Raw genomic sequence first — 21,065 nt, forward strand, 5'->3', positions numbered from 1 at the left:
GGTACACTCTGTAAAATTTTGGTGCTTCTTTCCAGAACTGAAGTATTGTTCTCCTTAACTGCCCCGCTATTGGTGGTTGTACTGTAAGTAACTTGAAAAAAGTAAGAAACTTGAAAAATAACCATGAAAACCAACATGAAAAAGAATAGTGATAAGGTTGTGTATCGTGATACAGCTTGGAAAAATGTCGTGATATTGTATTTTTCCATATCTCCCACCTCTAATTAAAGACCTGGTTTAGCTGATGGTGTGAAAATGTCAGCAGCACCTACTAACACAACCTGAGGCTGGGACCCCGCTTCTGATCCATGCAGGGTTAGGGTTAGGGTTAGGTTACGTTACGAAGCAACTGAATTACATGGATGGAGAGAAAGGACTTTTGTCCCACCAAGACACAGCAACCAATGGGTGTGAAGAGGGGTGGTACAACGGGCAGGACTTGACAAAGGGTGAATTGGTTCAGCGTTTGTCAATCCCATGATCAATATTCCTTGTCAGTCCAGGAATTTGTGTGTGGAAAAAAGGGCATCAGTAATCTGTTACATGTCAACTGAGTGTAGTGCTTTCTTACTTACTGAATGTTTGATTTGCACAGATATATGCTCGCCCTGCGGCCATAGAAGCAGGACTGGCCGACTATGCAGCCTCCATCGCTGGGAAGGTTCTCAAGTATTTTGAAGATCGCTTTGGGATTGATTTCCCGCAGAGAAAGATCGGTAGGTCTCTGGATAATTTTGTATGGATGGACAAAAGGGTTGCAAAATTCTGCATTCAAGGTGCAAAATGTCAATGGTTATGTGTAACTCATGCTGAACCAGTGACCATTTGCCAGAGAAGAATTATTAGTTTTCCATACAGAGCCACATCAAGTGCCCTCATGCTGTAACCTGACATATTTCAAAGTCATCATGCAGGATGGTCTAACCCATTTAGGCCTAACGGTAACCTATAGTTAGGCCTAAATCAGAAATTAGCCTACAAAAACAAATATGTTGCTACATACTGTACATGTACTGTAAGACCCTCCCATACACTAAAATGTGTTCCCGGCCTGAATGGCAGTGTTCTGCATTGTGAGATCTGTCTTGAGCAAACGACAATAAAAAAAAAACAGCGGCGGCAACAACAACAACAACAACAACAACAACAACAACACAATAAAATCCTCAGTGTGGCAGTGTGCCACAAATGACCTGTGTTAATAAGTTGACATACACAATTGTACTGTATAGGCTAATCATTACAGCATAATAATAACAATAATATAGACATGCAGAAAGAAATAATTACCATAATTAATTCATTAATCCTTGCATTGCGACACGTGAGCTTGTAGATCGGCTATTTTTGCTACTCTTGTGCGATACTGTAGTATGACGAAGTATAGGGCATTAATTTATGAAAAAACATAAGCATTTGAATGAAATGGAGATACAAGGTTTCTGCCAGACAGCAACAATATATCATGTGCTGCCTCCAGATCATGTTACAGTGCCAGACATGCCGGGAGCCATGGAGAACTGGGGACTGGTCATCTACGGAGATTTCGCGCTGCTGCTTAGTAAAGAAGACCAAAATTCATCGTTATCCAAGGAAGGCATTGCCACTATCGTTGGACATGAACTGGCACACCAGGTCAGAGACATAGCCAAATGGACACTGATGTTTGTACTGTTTGCACTCCTGCCAAGAAGAACCTCTTCAAAGTATTATGTTCCTTTTGGGGATAGCCAGTCCAATATCACTTGGAGTAAAGTGACAAACAGATTGATTGATAGATATATACATAGACCTTTGTTGATCCTGCAGGGGAAATTCAGTCGCCAGAGGTGGCACAGCAGTTAAGGTACAGATACATACTGTAAGATACAGCAAGGGTAGCAATACAAAAAGAACTAGGAGTCAGGGGAAGGACAACATATCAAAATGCACCATCAATAATAATAAACAACAGTATAGAATGGTATAGACCCTCACAGACAGTCTTTAGTTGGTGTATGACGTGGTTTTGCAACCAAGTTAAAATTACCCTTTATTTAACACCTTCAACCTTTTACTCCTTTGTGGTCTTCTCTTGTTACAGTGGTTTGGAAACCTAGTGACTATGAAATGGTGGAACGAAGTTTGGCTGAATGAAGGCTTTGCCAGCTACATGGAATTTTTCGCAGTGGACAATGTGGAGCCCAGCTGGAACATAGTAAGATTTGTCTCTAAAACATGAATCAGATTCCTGAATAATAGGCAGAGCATTTGGATGTGGAACATGTCGTTGTGGTCATTTATGCTCTTGTGTTTTCAGACTGGCAAAGGCTGGTTCTTTGTGCGACCATAAAACCATGAGGAACATCCTTTTACATTCAGTGGGATTTTGCAGATACTGGAATTAATTGATTGATTGAAGAATTTATTAGAAGTTTGCAATAGGAAACAGTACAGTTTCATGACAGCACAAATCACTGGTACAAGGTCTGTTAAAAGGAGATCCTAGTAAGCTTTACGGCTTATTGCGACCGTCAAATCGCAAGTTTTAAGTTACTATGAAAAGCTCCACCGGGTGTCCGTCCGTCACGTCACATGTTTGGACACTGCTCCTACAGATACCCAAGAATTACGCAAAGTGGTACACAGTATATCTCTAAAGTCATGTCATCAACATGGATCTGTCCCATTTCCCATATTCCCTCATGATTGGCTACCATTGCCTTCTAAAGTTTGTGTATGCGACCTAACGGTCGCTTATTTCCCGATTAGGGAGTCTTACTGGTTTACACATGAACCACTTTATGTATAACATTGAAAAACAGACAGATAGAACAGAGTACTTTGCATAGAAAAATTATGCACACTTAAAGGAGTAGTCCCTCGGAGTAGTTCGACCCCAAAATTACTTTTTTTCTATTGATTACTCATGCCATGGAGACTTGAGTTTAATAATATCTTTTTGTATTTGTCACATTGCTAAGACAAAAAATAGATTTGAGTTAATTTACCCCCATTGATTCCAGATGGGGACCCAAATGCATTTGGGTCCCCATCCGGAATCAATGGGGGTACATTTATTGTTATCAGATTATTGTCTTAGGAACGCAAAAAAAACTCAAACATATTATTGAACTCAAGTCTCCATAGCCCCATTTTGGGGGTGAACTACTCCTGTAATTTAGTATTAGAGAGAATAATAATAATAAAGGGGTTAGGGTTAAAAAAAAAACATCAACTTCAAACTTTATAGAACATGGACAGATGGTTGTATTTACTCATTCCAACAAGTGGTCCCTGTCGAGTGTCACTGCTCTTATCACACCGAGATGATTGAAGCCAAGTGTAACAGGACGTGTTGGCAGGGGCGTCAATTGGGTATGGCAGGGGTATGCAGCTGCCATACCCTGGGTCCAGGGGGAAGAATAAAAGTTACTTTTATAAATCCATGAATGTCTTTTTGTCTATCTGCGCTGGTTATTATGTTGTTAATTTACAGTAGAATAACTACAAATCTAACAAAATGGTCACTTTAACAAGGTATTATAATTATATTCTCCACACTTGTATTCTCCCCATCTTGACAGAATGGTATATTCCCAGGTTCCGCAGGTCAGCTGCACAGGTGTTATTGTTAATTGTGGCACGCTTACTAACAACCGTTCCAGGCTGCCATATCCAGCCCAAGAAACCGTAGGAACCTGTGTAAAAAACTGAAAAAACTATAGTTTTTTTCACACATTGTGAGCCGATCTACATGCTCACAACGCCTCGCAGCGCGAGGCGTTGTGAGCATGTAGATCTGCTATTTTCACAATAGAACCGTGTTGTACAAAATGTAATGCCTCTTTTCCATGAGGACTCCCATCTTTGCCATACCCTAGCTTTTTCTGAACTGACGCCACTGCGTGTTGGGTCTCTCTTCGGCAGAAAGATAAGTGGGTGTTGGAGAACCTCGACACAGCATTCAGCATAGATTCTATGAACACATCTCACGCTCTCAACGCCCCCATGGACAGCGTCCAGACTCCTGAGGAGATCATGGAGATGTTCAGCACCATCTCCTACACCAAGGTTAACCCATTAAGACCACTTTAACCATTATTTCATGCTTTGGCTATTAGAAAATAGCACCGAGTGCCGCGCTCCGAGCTTGTAGATCTGCTATTTTTGAAAAATTGTGAAAATGTTTGCAAATCTTTGAATATATCTTTTTTTAATGCGAACATTTGTTTTTTTGATTGATTGATTAAAGAATTTATTAGAAGTTTGCAATAGAAAAAAAGTACAGTTTCATGACAGTACAAATCACTGGTACAAGGTCAACTAAAAGGAGATCCTAGAAAGCCGAGGCTTATTTCCACAGGAACCACACTTTAAGTATTTCATATAACATTGAAAGACAGACGGATAGAACATAGTAACATAGTATCAGTTTCAAAAGCATAACATCAAATACAAAGGCAGAAAAAAAGGGTGGGGGGAGCATGGGGGCTTAGTCTATTTGCAAGTCACGGGTAGCAGCCGCCTGAAGGTGACTTTTTTTTATCATTAAAATTATTGTTTTCCACATTATATAAAAAACAATAACAACAACATAAAATACAAAATAATTGTAGATGCGTAGTAATGTACGTCTACTTCTTGGGAAAGAACCAATACTTAATATGTCATCAGATTGGGAAGCAATGGAGATCGAGACAGAAGTATGAGTGAACCCATCACTGACGGGCCGTCAGCTTTATTTACCCAGTAGAAACAAAGACAAGAATACTTGAGACAGAAAAGATAGCATTCACAGATAGAGCATCGCAGTTATAAGCTAAGCATAGTGGACACCATACCGAATTCCCCCAAAAGACTTCTGTCAGCCCTTAATATACAATATGAGTATTCATCATTTATTGGTTGCTGAACATTTCACAAACAGTTACTATTGGTTCGTGATGCTTTTCGATCATTTCATCCCACGCCCATTTTCTCCCCATTTGACCCTCTCGCACTATCCGACGTCCCCCCCCCCCCCCCCCCCCACTTACAACCAGTTTTGTCCGGTCGTTCTAGAAAGGTACCTGTTGCCAACTTATTTCGCCGTCAACATGGAGCCCCTCGTATCTATTACATCCAGTCCGGAAAGTGGGCAGTTTCACACCTTCCTGTGCAGGCCTGTGAGAGCCAGGAAGACGAAGGCACATGATAGGGGTAACGTTGTGTTAACCTTTTGACTGGGATTTGCTGAGAGCAATGTACAAGTGAATCAAATGACTTCCCACTTTGCTGCAGCATGTACAGTATAGTACAGTATTTGTAGGGAGCATAAGACTGGCTTCTCGTACATATTCATCAGTCAACTTCAATCCCCCCTCCCAACCCACCCCTCCATTGTCCACATACAACCCACCCCTCCATTGTCCACATACAATTCACACATTCGATCCATAGAATGATCTATTCAGCAGGTTTTTCAGTTCAGATATCAGGTCCGTCCACAATGTCAGTGTTCCTTGTTGTGCTTGATTAATCCTCGCAGAAGAAAGCTCCAGATATGAAATATCCAGAAAGCTCCTCAGCCAATGCGTCTCTGAAATGTCATGAGGAGGATTCCATCTCTGAACAATAATCTCTTTGGCTGCTGTCACTCAGACACGCAAGCCAGACTTTCCTGGTCTTTTCCCTAAGATGTAGTTTAGAGTCATCGTTCAAAAGGTGCACGAATGGGTCTACTGGAAGCTGTACCTCTGTTATGTCCGATATAGTCCTTATGACCTTTTCCCAAAACTCAGAAATTCCCGGACATTCCCATACCATATGAACAAATGAGCCCAATGTTCCCGGGGCACAAAAAGTGCAATATGGGTTTGGTGCCAATCCCATTCGATGCCTGATTCTGGGTGTTACATAGGCTCTGTGACAAAACTTGAAATGTATGTACCGATGATTTGGATTTTTCGATACCCCAGCCACATTATCCCAAATATCATCCCAGTCCAATTATAGTCCCACATCTGTTATATCACTATTCCAAGCTATCATTCCAGCCGAGGAAGAATATTTCTGAGAATTTAGATGATCATACAAGTATGATACAATTCTTTTAGGAGCTCTATGAAACCAATAAAGAATGGGATGATCTTTTAATTCTGCACCCCAGGGAACCCTATAGGCTCTGCAAGTAGATCTCACTCTGAAATAAAAGAACAGGGGATTCCTATCAATACCATATCTTGTGATGAGGTCTCGAAAGTCGAGGATATTATTCAACCCATTGATATCTTGAATAGTCCTAATGCCCTTCTCTTCCCAATTCCTATTAGTGAAAGTTCTCCCTCCAGACAGTATATTATTGTTATTCCATAACGGAGAGGATTTACACCATTTACTTTCAAATCCTATACATTTCTCTACTGCTCTGAATACCTCAAGTAGACATGTAAAGATTGGACCATAGTACAAGTTACATTTCTTAGTAGAAATACCCATTAGGAGGGAATCCTTCATTCTAGTCTGGTTCAGTAGTAGCCTGGGGCCAGCCTATATACTAATGCAGCTAACTAGTAACTGCGTATAGCCATAGGTTTTAACATGTGTGGGGATGAAGTCTAGCTCCAGCTAGGCTAGTTCAGTAGTTCTCTTTCTAAATCTTTCCATGATGAGTCATTGCCATCCTCCATCCAAACATTAAGACTTCTCAACACAAACGACCAATTTGAAATTTGGACATGCCCATTGCCCATCCCCCCTCAGATTTCCTGTACTGAAGTACTGACCACTTGATGCTCGGCTTTTTGTTGTTCCAGACATATTTCCTCAATAAGGTATCCAGCTTCTTCCAATAACCCATAGGGGGTGCCAACGGGATCATTGAACTAACAAAATGTACACGGGGCAAGATATTCATTTTAACCACCGCTATACGAGCTGGTACTGATGAAGGTAGATGTTTCCATCTATTGATATCATCTTAAATTTTCTTAGAAACCAAAGTGAAATTAGTTTTAGCTATAGTTGATAGTGATGTACTTATTTTAATACCCAAATAGGTCACTTCATCTGCCACAATAATCTGAGGAGGGACTGAAGGTGACTTTTCATACCAATTTTGAAGGAGGCTAGGGATTTGCTCTCCTTTAAGGCTTGTGGAAGGGCGTTCCACATGTTGATGGTGTAGCAGGAGAACGAGTTAGAGCCTTGCTTAGTGTTAAATCTACGTTGATGATGATTAGTGGAGCTGCCTCTGGTGTTGTGATCGTGAACATCCTTGACCTTTAAGAAGTAGTTTGCCAGGTACATGGGTATCTTGGAGGTGTAGTGTATCTTGTACACCAGGCCCATTGCAAGATGCTGTACTCTGTCAGCTACTTTGAGCGGTAAGGTGGGTCTGAGGAGGAAGACCAAGCACAACCCTAGTTTGTTCTGGGCTGTTTGGAGCTTTAACTTTAAGGCAGCTGGGGCGTCGCGATACCAGACAAGGACTCCGTAATCAATGAGGGGCCCAATAAGAGCACCTCCTATTGTCTTTTGAGATTTAATATTGATCAGCGGGGCAACCCTTTGCAAGAAACAAATTTGTTGGTTGACTTTATTGATTACCTTGGTAGTCATTTTTCAGGCAACCCAGGTAGCAGATGTGTTTTTTTCTTTCTATCACAGTGTCACCTACTTTAATCGTGAAGTTCTCAACTAGGCTAAGTTTCTGACTAGATCCGAAGAGGATACATTCAGTTTTACCTAGGTGAATTGAGAGTAATCTGGCAACCGGAGGCTCTGTGCTGCTCTCCGTGCGAGAGAGAGGTCCCTGAATACATAATATTTTGATCATATTTTGTCTTCACTCTACAGGGAGCCGTTGTTCTGTGGATGCTTGCAGACCTACTCACTGAACGAGTTTTCAACATTGGAGTCAATGTAAGCACAAACTGCTTTTTATTGTGTCACAAAAATATGCATGACTATAATGTGCATATATGCATGTCCTAATGTATTACAAACAAATGTGTTTGTAACACATTGATACAGATTTAACTCTAAACTGATCAGCAAAACATTTCTACTTTTTGGAGATTATTATTTTTTAGTTTAACACTAATCTGCGGAAGTCCTGTGATCAATGATTTTGCTCTGACCCCCCCCCACCTCTCTCTCTCCTTCCCTCTCTGTTTTTAAGATGTATCTGAAAGCCTTCCAGTATGAGGCCACCCAGAGTACAGACCTGTGGAAGTATTTACAAAAGGTAAGTCACCGTTTTTATTTAGTTTAATATGAATCCAGTTGCAGACCACAAAGCAGTATCCATCCTGCTTGTAATCAACCCCCGGCCTCCTCCCTTAAAAAAAGAAAAACAGTCCAACTCACACATAAATGCATGCCGTTGCCACAGCCACTGACTGTACACGTCACACAACTGCCCCTCTATTTCCATTAATATGAAACCAAACACAAGAAATATTCTAAATGTAATGAATGATTGAGCAGATGGCACATCTTACAGGATTTACAAAACATTCATAATGGGAGTACACAGGAAGAACGAAATGCAAGCTCCACATTCAGTCAAAATCGCATGCACTCAATTGTCTTTATGCTGCATGGGCAGTAGAATGCGTTTTGAAACAGACATCAGGAGACAAAAGATATACAACGAATTACTTTTTCATCATGTGGAATGGTAAATGTAATTTATTTGTCATCGAGAAAAAGAAAACCTACACTGTGATGGTGAAGAGAGATTACTTGGAAAGACACTGAGAAAACCACAAAGAATTTCACAAGTCTTCTGCCAAGAAAAAGAATGAAGGAGGAACTGGAATCTCAGATATGTAACACAAATGCTGTCAGCAATATTTTAAAGATTTATTTTTTGGAGCTTTTATGCCTTAATTTGATAGGAATGTAGACTGACAGGAAATCTAGGGAGAGATGGGGAGTGACATGCGGCAATGGTCATCCGGATCGGGAATCGAACCGGCGACGCCGCCAGGCATCAATGCCTATGTGGCAATGCCTAAGTGGTATGCGTGTGGACCAGTAGGCCAGCGGGCACAACCAATATTTTAAGTATTTATAAGAAGAAGAAATGGAACTACACTTTCTCTGACTAACCAGAAATCATTTCGCAAACACTATATTCTAGCTGACAGTGGCCTGAGAAATGCACGATCAGGCTCTGGTATAGTGGGTCTCAGTTGGCCCAATTTCCTAGAGTGCTCCCCTGACCTTTGGGTTCCTGGGCCTGGGCCTGGGTTCGACAGGCTCGTTCAGGGATCCAGCTCTGGTCTAGAGGGTTTAAGTGGTCAATTCCTCCCACTGCTGTTGTACCCTACTTTATCACCTGCCAGTGGAGGACGTAGTGCATCCGTCCTACTCCTCTCCTGTTGAACATTCACCCCATCCGTAGCAGTTTGTAATGTTAGAGAAGGTCTGACCACGAGTTTCAGTTCTTTTCTTTTTAGTCTTGTCAAGTGATTTGTGGTTTGTCATCGAGATGCCTTCCCAAGTTCCCTTGTTTCACCACAGCTGCATTGTTGTTACTAATGAGACAAATGCACAAAATATATTTACTGTATGTGTTTTGTCTCGTGGCGTCTGTTCCCAAACTCATTCTACTGATGTTGCAGCATTAGCTGTGGTTGAAGAAATAGCCTACCAAACATCTAAAGGTGTCTCCACACCAAACAGCCTACTTCCAACGGCTCCAAACTGCCAGTCTGTTGTAGTCTGCTGGCGTTAGTTGGCAAACTTTGTCATTTAAAAGTCGGGCTACGAACATTGCATTTAGACGGCTGGCAGACACATGGCTTTCAACATTATTTTAGAAAATAGCTTATGTAATAGAGCTCAAGAGGTGAAACCGGTCGCTTCTTTTGGGCTTGTTTCACTCACAGAATCTGGCAACCGGAGGCTCTGCGCTGCTCTCCGTGCGAGAGAGAGGAGGAAAAAAACAACACAGCATAGCAGCACTATTAACAGCCTACTAGCTTTGCTTTGGAGTCGATTGGTATAGGAATTGAGAGTTGAGATTGAGAATATACAGTATAGTATTTAGTACAAATGTGCGACGGGAGAATGTCTCTGGCTTGTTTAGGCTTGCGTGGTTCTGCACAGCAGCAGTAGCAAACTGTCCACTGTCCACTCTAACACACCTGGACTACTGATATGTTGCCAGGGTCATTCCTGTGTTAATTCCCACGTGGTTGGGGTCAGTGGTGGAAAAAGTACTCAAATTGTTTACTTAAGTAAAAGTATCAATACTGCAATGTAGAAAGTAAAAGTAAAAGTCTGGAATTCAAAATGTACTTGAGTAAAAGTACAAAAGTATCAGCATCAAAATATACTTAAAGTACCAAAAGTAAAAGTACAAAATGTTGAAAATAGCAGATCTACAAGCTCACAACGCGTTGCAATGCGACGCGTTGTGAGCTTGTAGATCGGCTATTTTCAAATAGCCATTGTATAAAATAAGGCTAAAGTGGTTTATGTATGTTTTATAATATTAAAATGTATATCTGCAAAGTAACTAGTAACTAATGTTTTCAAATAAATGCAGTGGAGTATAAATACAATATTTGGATCCAAGATGTAGTGGAGTAGAAGTGAAAGTATTGGAAACTGGAAACACTCAAGTAAAGTACAGATACCACAAAATTGTACTTAAGTACCGGTACGTTACTTAAGTAAATGTACTTAGTTACTTTACACCACTGGTTGGGGTTCACATTCACTGGGCCCTGAGGCAGTCCCATGTAATCCAGGATCCCTGGTGTAATATCTTTTTGTATTGATTCAGCTACTTGTAACTAATAACATGTTAATTGCCGTTGCACTGGTGACGTGTTTGCAGGCTGTAGATGAGGATGGCGGTCACGTCAAGGTCGCTGAAGTGATGGATTCCTGGACCAATCAAATTGGCTATCCTGTCATCACCATCAACACCACCACCGGAGAGGTCTACCAGAAATCCTCTGTGGCAGGCTCCGAGTAAGTTTGTCCCATGTACGCCATCACATCATGAATAGGGATGTTAACAATTAATCTAAAATCAATTAATTGCCGTTAAGGAATTAATTACGATTACAATTAATATATATATATATATATATATATATATATATATATATATATATCTTTACTTTTTTCTAGTGAAAATTACAGGTATGGTGTGTGTGATATCAAATGTGATCTTAACATAATCACAGTAATCCTTAATCATATTCAAGGGCTTTTGGAGAGAAATGGGACAGGCTGCAAAGGCGAGGTGTGTGTCTGTGTTGAAGCTCGTTGATGCTCGTTAATGTTATATACATCAAGGCAATTATGTTTCTGCACTCATTTTCGGTTTCAGACAAGAATTTTCCATTTGGTCCAAAAAAAACACCGCTTATCAATTAATCGGTCGATCGATAAGGTTATCAACTATCAATTAATGAATTAATCGATAATTTGTATCCCTAATCATGATGCATTTTAAGCTTGCACATCTGCTATTTTCGCTATTTAACCACTTGAGCTCTATAGTGGCCCCTATAGACGATCCACTGATCTATCGGCTATTAAGAGATTTTGTTGTGGAAGGAAACAAGAACAGACCAAGTACAGAGCCAAATCATGTAGGTCTGTTTCGCTTAGAATAAAAGGTTTAAGGAGCAAAAACAAAAGCAACCCACCTTAGGTTTTTACTTTTATACTTCATTGATTTGTGTACTTTGTCCTGTTTAGTGTTGTGTGGCACGTCCCAATTAGAGTCAAGTCACAGACATCTGAACCTTCTCTGGTCATGCTGGTCACCAGCGACACAGGTAAGATATGCCTATCAGTGTTCTGCTCCACCACCCTCCCCCCTGATTGACAACAAATTATTTGATACGTTTTATCAAAAATACAAAATAAAGTATTTTACAGTCCTGTACTGCCACTCAACTTGATTCCTTAAATGTCCTAGTTCAACTTCAAGTTAAGACCAGAAAAATAACAAAAGGGAAGTTGTCGTACCCTACGTTTTAACAGCGGGTAACAGACGGTGACTCTAGGCCATACAAATCTCCTAGTGGCCGTCATTACCGTATATTATGTCCTCCATTGGGTAAACAAAGCAACACATGAATTTGATTGGCTATCGCAGACGATGTCATTTAAAAGATAAAATGTTTTTCGGCGACGTTCCTCCACCCACTTTTCCACTATCGCCTGCTATCGCCAGTATTTGCCAGTTCCCATTGACAAATAACGTACTTCCAGAAAATACGGCCGGCTGTCGCTAGCCTGACACTTCAGTCCGCACATCACCCCCCCTGCTGGTGGGTGGTGTGTAGTGTGGACTGAAGCTGCACGTATTTTAATCTATTTCGAAGGCGCCTTTAGAGCGGGCGCTTTGAATGGGCCAATCAGGGTTGTATGCTTGGGGCACGTGGTGATTTCTCCCTCCTGCGCTCCGGTCCCAGCCCCCTCCAAACAGAGCTCTTGAGCTCACGTGAGACTCGCTCGTGGACTCTGATTGGTGTCCTCTGCCCACGTGTAGCCTGGGCTGGCTTCCAATTTCGGGCTTTTGATCCGGTCGGGAGCGGAAGAGCTCCTACGTTTTTCTGTAGTCCAAAACGGACTACACTTTGGCCGGAAACAACGACCGGAAACAGTTTTAACCCGTACTTGCGCATGCGCTAACTACTTGCGCATGCGCTAAACTGGGTTGAAACTGTTTCCGGTCGTTGTTTCCGGCCAAAGTGTAGTCCGTTTTGGACTACAGAAAAACGTAGGAGCTCTTCCGCTCCCGACCGGATCAAACGGCCCGTTTAGTAAACGAAGACCAGGCTTTCTCTCAGGGGAAAGCCTGGTGAGGCGAGGTTAGCCCACGTGAGAGTCTAGTGGACTCTGATTGGTCCGTGAAAACTGTCATGGCGGAGTCAGACTTGACTCGTATTATTTTAATAAACTATGAAATAGTGCCGTTTCCTCACGTTTTAATACCATTTTGCACTAACGTAAACATGCAGACATATAATATGTTATGAGAAATAACGTATTTTTGCAATGTCACGCCACGTCGACGTCGCGCGGCGTGTGTGTGTGTGTATGTGTGTGTGTGTGTGTGTGTGTGTGTGTGTGTGTGTGTGTGTGTGTGTGTGTGTGTGTGTGTGTGTGTGTGTGACGTCAATAGGCTTTAGCCCGCCAACGCCGAAATAGAATCTGCCCTGGTAATCTCAGACTCTCCCGGAGTGAAACGTAGTGAACGTAGTGTGAGATGTCTGGCGCTCGCAGTCAGGCAAGGCTGTCGCCCCCTGTTAGAATGCACTGTAAATTTGACTTTCAGCCTTACCCATTCTAGTATTAGTAATGGTGAAAGAACAAACCAAGAGAAATGAAGTAACATCCTCAGAACATAGTATTCACAGTTTGCAGTCACAATATACGCACTCTATGTATTATGACTCATCCTATGTCTTCTGAGCAGTGATGAAGGATGAATTCATCTCCAACGATGGAGAGTGGGTTTTGGCCAATGTCAATTGTGCTGGATATTACAAAGTCAACTACAACCCAGAAAACTGGGACCGGCTCTTGGCCCAACTGGAGAGTGACCTGAGTGTAAGTCCTATAGGATCATGTCTACACTGTAAAGCGGCCTCCACTGTACCTGTGAAACTGACACAAACATTTACACTGGACATTTTTGTGTAGATGAACAAGCCTTAAGGACAGGAATTGAAAGCTTTCAGAAAAACTGAGTTGTTTTTTAATCTGTTTTTCTTTAAATAAGAGATTTCCACAGTGTTAAAGGTTACACTTTATCTCATGAACTCATGGTTTTGTTGGAAGGATTGGGTGAAAATATGTCAAGTTACACTTGGAAAAAGGGCCAAGTGATTAAACTACTAGATGAATAGGAGAAATTGGCGCATAGACTCATATAGCAGAGCCATGTATTCAGAAAGAGTTATAATACTAAATTATAGCAAATGGTACGTCTCATCCACACCTACAGTTGATAACAGCCATGACATTGACAGATGGTATACAGTACATTCGGTTGGACAACAGCGTTTCTGTTGCAACCATTAGGAAATCATGGCCAATAAACACATAACTTATTTTTGAAGCCAAGTTAGGCAAAAAAATAAAAAGCTTTGTTTTCACAGGTGCATGTGTGTATTGTTCAAATTAATTTGGCAACAGGCAGTGGTGTAAAGTAACTAAGTACATGTATTGTGCTTATGTACTGTACTGTACTTTTGTACAGTACAACTTTTAGTTATTTGTACATTACTTGAGTAATTCCAAACTTCATCTCTGATCCAAATATCCACTACATTTATTTGAAAACTCTAGTTACTAGTTACTTTGTAGATTTGGATTATTACCGGCATTACAAAACATACATTAACAACTTTAGCCCTATATACATTTCGGCCATTTGAAAATAGCTGATCTACAAGCTTGTAGATCTGCTACTTTGAAAAGACTTTATTCATTTGAAAGAATTGGACATTCTGCATATTGAGTAATTTTACTTTTGGTACTTTTAAGTACATTTTGATACCACTACTTCTGTACTTGTACTCCAGTAAATGTCAGTGTTTGTTTTGTTTGCAGGTCATCCCAGCCATCAACAGAGGACAACTTGTTGGTGATGCAATTACTCTGGCAAAGTATGGACCACTGACTGTTTTGTTTTCCCAGGCCCTATCATGTGCACTTGGCTGATACATTTATTATGACACCTTTACTTTACGCACAATACACTGCATTTTCTGCATTTTTCATGTACAGTATCTAGTAGGTTGGAATTAGTCTACTATTCCCTAGGTTTAATTAATGTAAAACCTCATTTCATCATTCAGCGTTAAATAAGTAACATTGTCATGTGACTTGACAGAAATAATTAATTTTCAACTGAAAATAAAAATAAAAAGAAATGCATTTGAGTAGGATGTACCTTTAAAATAATAAAAACAATTCATTTTAAGCATTTATTTATACCAAGTATAAAAGGTTGAATAGAAATAAATGTAAAATGTAAACAGTAACCTTTAAAAGTATGAAAGTTGAACTTGAAACAATTGATTAATTGAAGATCAATTATTTTGAATTATTTGTTGCACCCCTATTATGTGGAAAGTAAAATACATGTAATCCCTGCTTTCTTCAGGAACAAACTGGTGAATGTAGCGCTGGCGTTGAATGCTACCCGCTACCTTCGTAACGAGACAGCGTACTTACCATGGAATGCTGCATTGAATTACCTCGGATATTTCAACATCATGTTTGACCGCTCTGAAGTCTTTGGACCTTTTCAGGCATGTGTGATGAAACACACACACGCACGCACGGACGCACGCATACGCACAGATTAGAGGACAAGGATATAAAGCAAGTTATTCCAATATGGAAATTCCAGTTCGAGTAGTGACATGTTGCATGATGTCAGAAACCAAAGCAAAGCAGAAATCCTTTTTTTCTTTTCATTGTGACACCAAACTAAAAAGAGTAATGGACCGGATGGGTATCAGAATATTCTTCATTTTGGGATTGTAAAAATGAAATTAAAATAGAAAGTAGGTAAAATAATAAGACAGGTATCTTCCACCAAAATGCTCTTTCAGTCAGAATTGCTGTTGAACGTTTTGGGTTTATGTTACATGCCCCGCTCTAGGGGTATAAGGATATGCAACATTAATAAGGCAAAGGGTAGGTGGAAGAAGTATTTTTATTTATACCTTCCTTTTGGTGAGTATTTTAAGGAACAGTTTACAAATAATGAATGAATGGAATAACACAAAAGGAACAATTAACAATAAATCGAAATATAACTACCATGCAACAAAAATAAACAATCAAAAGTAACTAATCCTAATCTTATGTATTAACCACTAAATAACTAAACTAGACCAAATCAAAATTACAGGAGATTACTAAACTAACATAACTACACTATTCTAACCTAACCAAAACAGGAGCGAATACAAAAAGCAGGCAGTGGTAGCTATAAGTGTTAACTGAAGGCCACAACCTATTTGTGGGTTTAAACAATGTCCTAAAGTTCCCAAAGTTCTCAAGACTCACAAAGGTAAGAATGCTATAAGCTAAACAGTTTCTAAAGCTACACAGAGCAGAGGGCAACTACTATAAGTAGCTCCCAGAGCAGCAGCATGTGAGTGTCATGTATGTTGGACAGGATGTTCCCCCATGGGCAGCAGGGAACAAACTGACGAGGAGCTCTGGGCTGGCAAGGCTTTTGTAGGGAGGCCCCGCAGGTGATTGGACCAGGTGGAATCAGGGTGTAGCTCTCCATCAAGCTCAGCTCACTCAGGTCTCCTCCAAGTTCAGGTCTCGTCTCCTCCCACTCCAACACAAGGCCAAGACCTAAACTGACACTAGTATGAGTATATGGACTCCAACCAATATTGGGAACAATAGTAAACTAATAATAATAACTTAGATGAACTAGAAAATAGTAATAGAATAATAGGAAATACATAGGGATGTAACAGTTTACCCAGTGCCCTGCCTGCAGAATCTGCTAGGGCAAAAATAAGGTACTGCTGATATGTAAACTCTAGTTGTTTGTCACCAGCACAAAACCTGCACAAAACCTGAAACTACTTCATTCTGTACCTGGATTTGATTTCTAAAGTGTATTACTTGTGTTTTCTTTTTTTCCGTCTTACACCATTCATTAACACAAATCAACATTTTTTGTTTTGACATCATTTTCTGAAAGTAAAATAATGTCATCCTTATGAAGCAGGATGTCTACAAATACATGACCACATATAGTCCCCCGTTTCCCCAGTTGTTTTACCTCACTGGCCAAATCATTAAAAACCCTTTGAAGGTCGCACCAAGAAAGAAGCTGTCAAAAAAATATTTCTTTGCATTTTCTATTCCCTTTAGGCATTAATAACAACGATCAATTGTTTTTTTCTTTTACAATACACCCACCAGTTTTTAAAATATAAGCCTCTACCAAACAGTAGAGATGTATGTTAATGTTAAGGGTGCATTTGATAGAAAAAACTTTAACTGATTGAAACTTCTCAGGTTGATTACGCACATTAAAACAAACAAAAAATGTATTACAAGTTTTCTGAAACTTTATTTTTAAATATGCAAAAATGCCTAATTTCCATGTATTTTTGGGGGCATATATCTGAAGATTGGATAATGGCAAATTCTAAAATATTGTTTCATTGTCTTGACATATTAGTGACAAAACAAATATCAGATGATGAACTTTAGATAATATGTTGAACTTTGATAATTAGGGTTGAATAGGTGAACAGGTGTACTGTGTATGTTGATGGACACTACTCTTTTACTACTAACAGACATCTCAAACGTTTGGTAGAGCATATTTTTTAAACAAGAATAAAATCTTACTTATAGAACTATTTCAGGATATATTATAATGAAAAAACATTCAATGTATCATAATAACAACAATGAATTAGTAGAAGTTGTAATTATTCATAGTAAATAGTATGTTTTTAATACTTTAGTTTTACTTGCACTACCTTTACCATCAACGGACACATCTACCGTTTGGTAAAGCATGTTTTCAAAAAATTATTTGACCATTATTACATTTATTTTTATTGCACTTTGTTACATATGCATGTTCAGTAACATCTCTGAGATCATAATATGTAAAAAGAATCATCCTAGCTTTGAAATTCCTGCAGGAGAGAGCTCATCTGTCAGGAGTGTTTTTCTTGTGTCAGATTTCCTCTGTGTCACAAGACTTGGAAAGCATGGTGTGTGAAGTCACTGCACCCTCAGGTGGATATTATTGGCCATCAAGCACCTCAACCAAATGGTAGAGATGGCTGAATGAGGTTGAGCTCATTTCACCATTGTTTTCAATGAGAAATATGGACTTAAATTGTGCTCTACCATTTGGTTGAGAAAACCATCAAAGGGTTCACATACATTGATGTGTAGCAGTTTCTTTCTACAGGCCTATCTACGGAAGCAGGTTAAAGGCCTGTACAGCCACTTCCAGAATTACACAGAGAACTCCTCTGTCCCTCTTGACCTCTCAAAACAGTAAGCTGGCCCTCTGTTGTTGCAAACAATTTAAATAGATTGTATTTCTTTCTCCTAAAACCTTTATCCCATTTTTCAACCTAGTGCCACTCGGTGACTAGATTGTAGATTGGCATGTAGATCGGCTATTTTCCCTATTATTATCTTTTTTTACAGTTTTTTACATTTTTATAATCGGATCATTTGGCCTATAGATACTTTTCAACCGGTATTATAGAATGATCTGATTTCTTCCCAGGCACCTCCAGATGCTCGCTGTTCAAATAGCATGCAGCAATGAACTGCCTGAATGCGTGGAAATGGCCACATTCATGTTTAAGAATTGGATGACCACTTCCATCGATAGGTATGAACCCCACTTGAGAAGCATACAATATGTTATTATTTAAGTGTAATTGTGGTGTGTATTTGCTATGTAACCTGGATATGGTGAATTAACTCATTTCTATCTCTTGCGCACACCCCCTTCCTTAATTTGTGTATGTAGCACTTTTCTTTTCTCCAAAATACTCTCCATCTCAGTATTCGTTCAAGCTTATGTTATTATGCATTCTTAAAATAGAATGGCTATACACCAAATTATGTGATCATACATAGCATAGGCTATTTCATTAAACATCCTGCGAAGCATGGCCAATGTGAGCCTGGGCGTACAACAAACTTTGAGCGATTTGTGCCATGATGTAGGCCAGATGTAGGCCACGCTTCAAAGCCCAGACAAAGCCAGATGTTGGAGCTTAGCTCCTTCCAGGAGCACAGCTGAAAAATCTAACAATATTCTTCCAACATAATTCACTCCATGTTCTAGAGCTAGTGGCTGTTTACTGCGTTTTAAATACTGCATAATTTGTACCAGTCCACTTTCCCCACTTCTCTTAAATATACATTTTAAAGGGATATTCCACTTTCAAAATAACCTTTGGTCATTTTATCGTCTAATCAGGCTTTTGGGAACACCCTGAACAGTTTTACAATGGGTGTGTATGGGGAAAGGTCCTGGAGGAGGAGGGCCTGGTAACATGTACAACAAATATCTAAATACTGAATGAAGCAAATTAAAAAGTGTTCAGGGTGTTCCGAAAAGCCCGATTAGACGATAAAATGACCAAGTTTTTTTTAAAGTGGAATATCGCTTTAGTTTCTGTACAGGCCATCTAACCTTAATACATAACCTCATACCCTGAATCTGTTTTTATCTCTTTCTCATAATAGTCCCTCACCTGTAAGTATCAAAAGAAATCATGCTTCCCCAGATCATATTTTTCCTTTAGGTTTTCAAAGCTCTGCAAGTCTGCATCTCCCCATTCTCATCCATTGTACATACTGCTGTATTGCCCTTTGGTGTCCATTGTTTAAAACAATTCGATCATAGATTCCCAGTTTGAAACCGGGATCATACGCCACCCAACTAAGATTTTTTTTTTCTCTTTCCAATTTACATTGTTTAAGCACTAGATTATCATTTCAGTTGTAAATGTAGCGATTGGACCCAGGGCTTAAATAACTCCTTATTTGCCGTTACATTATACACCTGGAATCCTTCAAAATGTATTTCAATATCCTTCCATCTTGCAACATATTCTGCATTGCACCAGCATGTCAGAACACTCATTTGAGTGGCATTGAAATATTCCTTAAGTCTTGGCAAAGTCATCCTTTATCTTTGGGGAGTTGCATATCTAATCCTAGGTTTCTTAGACATTGGAAAATCGTTAAAAAATATTGGTGTGTACTGTGTCCCGTGTGCTGCAAGATAAAGTGAATATGTGTATTGTACGTGCACAGTGCACACTCTTGTCTATGTGCTGTGCATGCATGTGTGCCTGCATTCTGCATGTTTATGTATGTATTTGTGAGTTCATGCCCATGATGTGCATGACAGTATGTGTATGCATGTCTCAGAATCCACCCCAACCTGCGGTTAACCATCTACTGCCAGGCCGTGGCTGCAGGCGGGGAGGAGGAATGGGAGTTTCTCTGGAAGCTGTTCCAGAACACCACTGAGTTCAAGTACTTCCCCGCTCTCGCCTGTACCAGGAAGGTCTGGCTACTGAGCAGGTGAGAGAGATCATTGACCGTTACAAAACCGCGTCCGTTCATCACTTAAGTTGAAACTTACAGGCTGTACAGATGTAACCAACTGGATTGTTTGTTTGTGTGTGTGTGTGTGTGTGTGTGTGTGTGTGTGTGTGTGTGTGTGTGTGTGTGTGTGTGTGTGTGTGTGTGTGTGTGTGTGTGTGTGTGTGTGTGTGTGTGTGTGTGTGTGTGTGGCTTTGGCAGGCCTCTCCAAAAGGAGGGCCAAACAGTTATCAAGGTATTGCTCAGTGTCAGCCATTGCTCAATTTGGAGGAGGCGTTGCTTCCTCTACCCATGACTTATGTCCGCTGTCTGACAAGTATTGAATGTAACAATGATTAGCCGTCCAGGCTCTTTGTAACTGGCTGTTCTTTCATATCTGACTGCACTGTCATTGTATCCACCAGCCGAAGGCATGGGGGAGAGTATGTTTTCCCCTTCGTCCGTCCGTGTGTCCGTGCGTCCGTGCGTGCGTGCGTCTGTGCGTCCTCGCAGTTTGTGTGCACCTAATCTCAGTCGCCGTTGGCCCGGTCGCTGCCAAAGTGAGCACACACATTTCCTGGATGCCAATCTAGAACCTCTGCCCTACATTTTTCAAATGGGCCCTTTCTAGCGCCACCTAGTGGCCGATGTTCGCAAAACACATTTCTGTGGACTACTCTTACAGATTTTGTCCAAAAATCCTACAAATCGGTAGGCAGTATCTCGACAGTCATGTGATCGATACGGATCTGTCCGATTTTGCATATTCCATCCTGATTGGCTAAGATTGGCTTCCAAAGTTTGTAGGATTGAGCCGTTTTGAACAAAATGCCTCAAATCCCAAACGCAAAGTGCAATTATCATGAAATCGCGCACACACATTCCCACTAGGTCGAGGAAGAAATGCCACTTCACATTTTTGAAATCAGCCTCATGGTGGCGCTATAACAGGCCGATTTGTGGTTTTACCTATAACTCCACCGATCAGTTTCAAA

General features: G+C 40.3%; 1 protein-coding gene across 1 annotated transcript in view; it reads left to right on the forward strand.

Moving 5' to 3' along the window:
* The window catches only part of LOC308294129 (aminopeptidase N-like), a gene marked incomplete at both ends in the record, with an annotated part of 38,792 nt that overhangs the window by 10,132 nt on the left and 7,595 nt on the right, over nucleotides 1–21,065 (forward strand). Inside the window, 13 exons of the mRNA XM_080736854.1 lie at nucleotides 596–716; nucleotides 1,481–1,635; nucleotides 2,084–2,197; nucleotides 3,910–4,053; nucleotides 8,144–8,209; nucleotides 10,817–10,953; nucleotides 11,692–11,771; nucleotides 13,421–13,554; nucleotides 14,560–14,615; nucleotides 15,116–15,263; nucleotides 17,924–18,012; nucleotides 18,251–18,358; nucleotides 19,915–20,070. Coding sequence (XP_080592980.1) covers nucleotides 596–716; nucleotides 1,481–1,635; nucleotides 2,084–2,197; nucleotides 3,910–4,053; nucleotides 8,144–8,209; nucleotides 10,817–10,953; nucleotides 11,692–11,771; nucleotides 13,421–13,554; nucleotides 14,560–14,615; nucleotides 15,116–15,263; nucleotides 17,924–18,012; nucleotides 18,251–18,358; nucleotides 19,915–20,070 — 1,508 coding nt within the window. The remainder of the gene's footprint in view (nucleotides 1–595; nucleotides 717–1,480; nucleotides 1,636–2,083; nucleotides 2,198–3,909; nucleotides 4,054–8,143; nucleotides 8,210–10,816; nucleotides 10,954–11,691; nucleotides 11,772–13,420; nucleotides 13,555–14,559; nucleotides 14,616–15,115; nucleotides 15,264–17,923; nucleotides 18,013–18,250; nucleotides 18,359–19,914; nucleotides 20,071–21,065) is intronic.

This window comes from Nannobrachium achirus (genome assembly GCF_963921795.1).
Source record: "Nannobrachium achirus genome assembly, chromosome: 11".
In the NCBI taxonomy this organism is placed as follows: Eukaryota; Metazoa; Chordata; class Actinopteri; order Myctophiformes; family Myctophidae; genus Nannobrachium; species Nannobrachium achirus.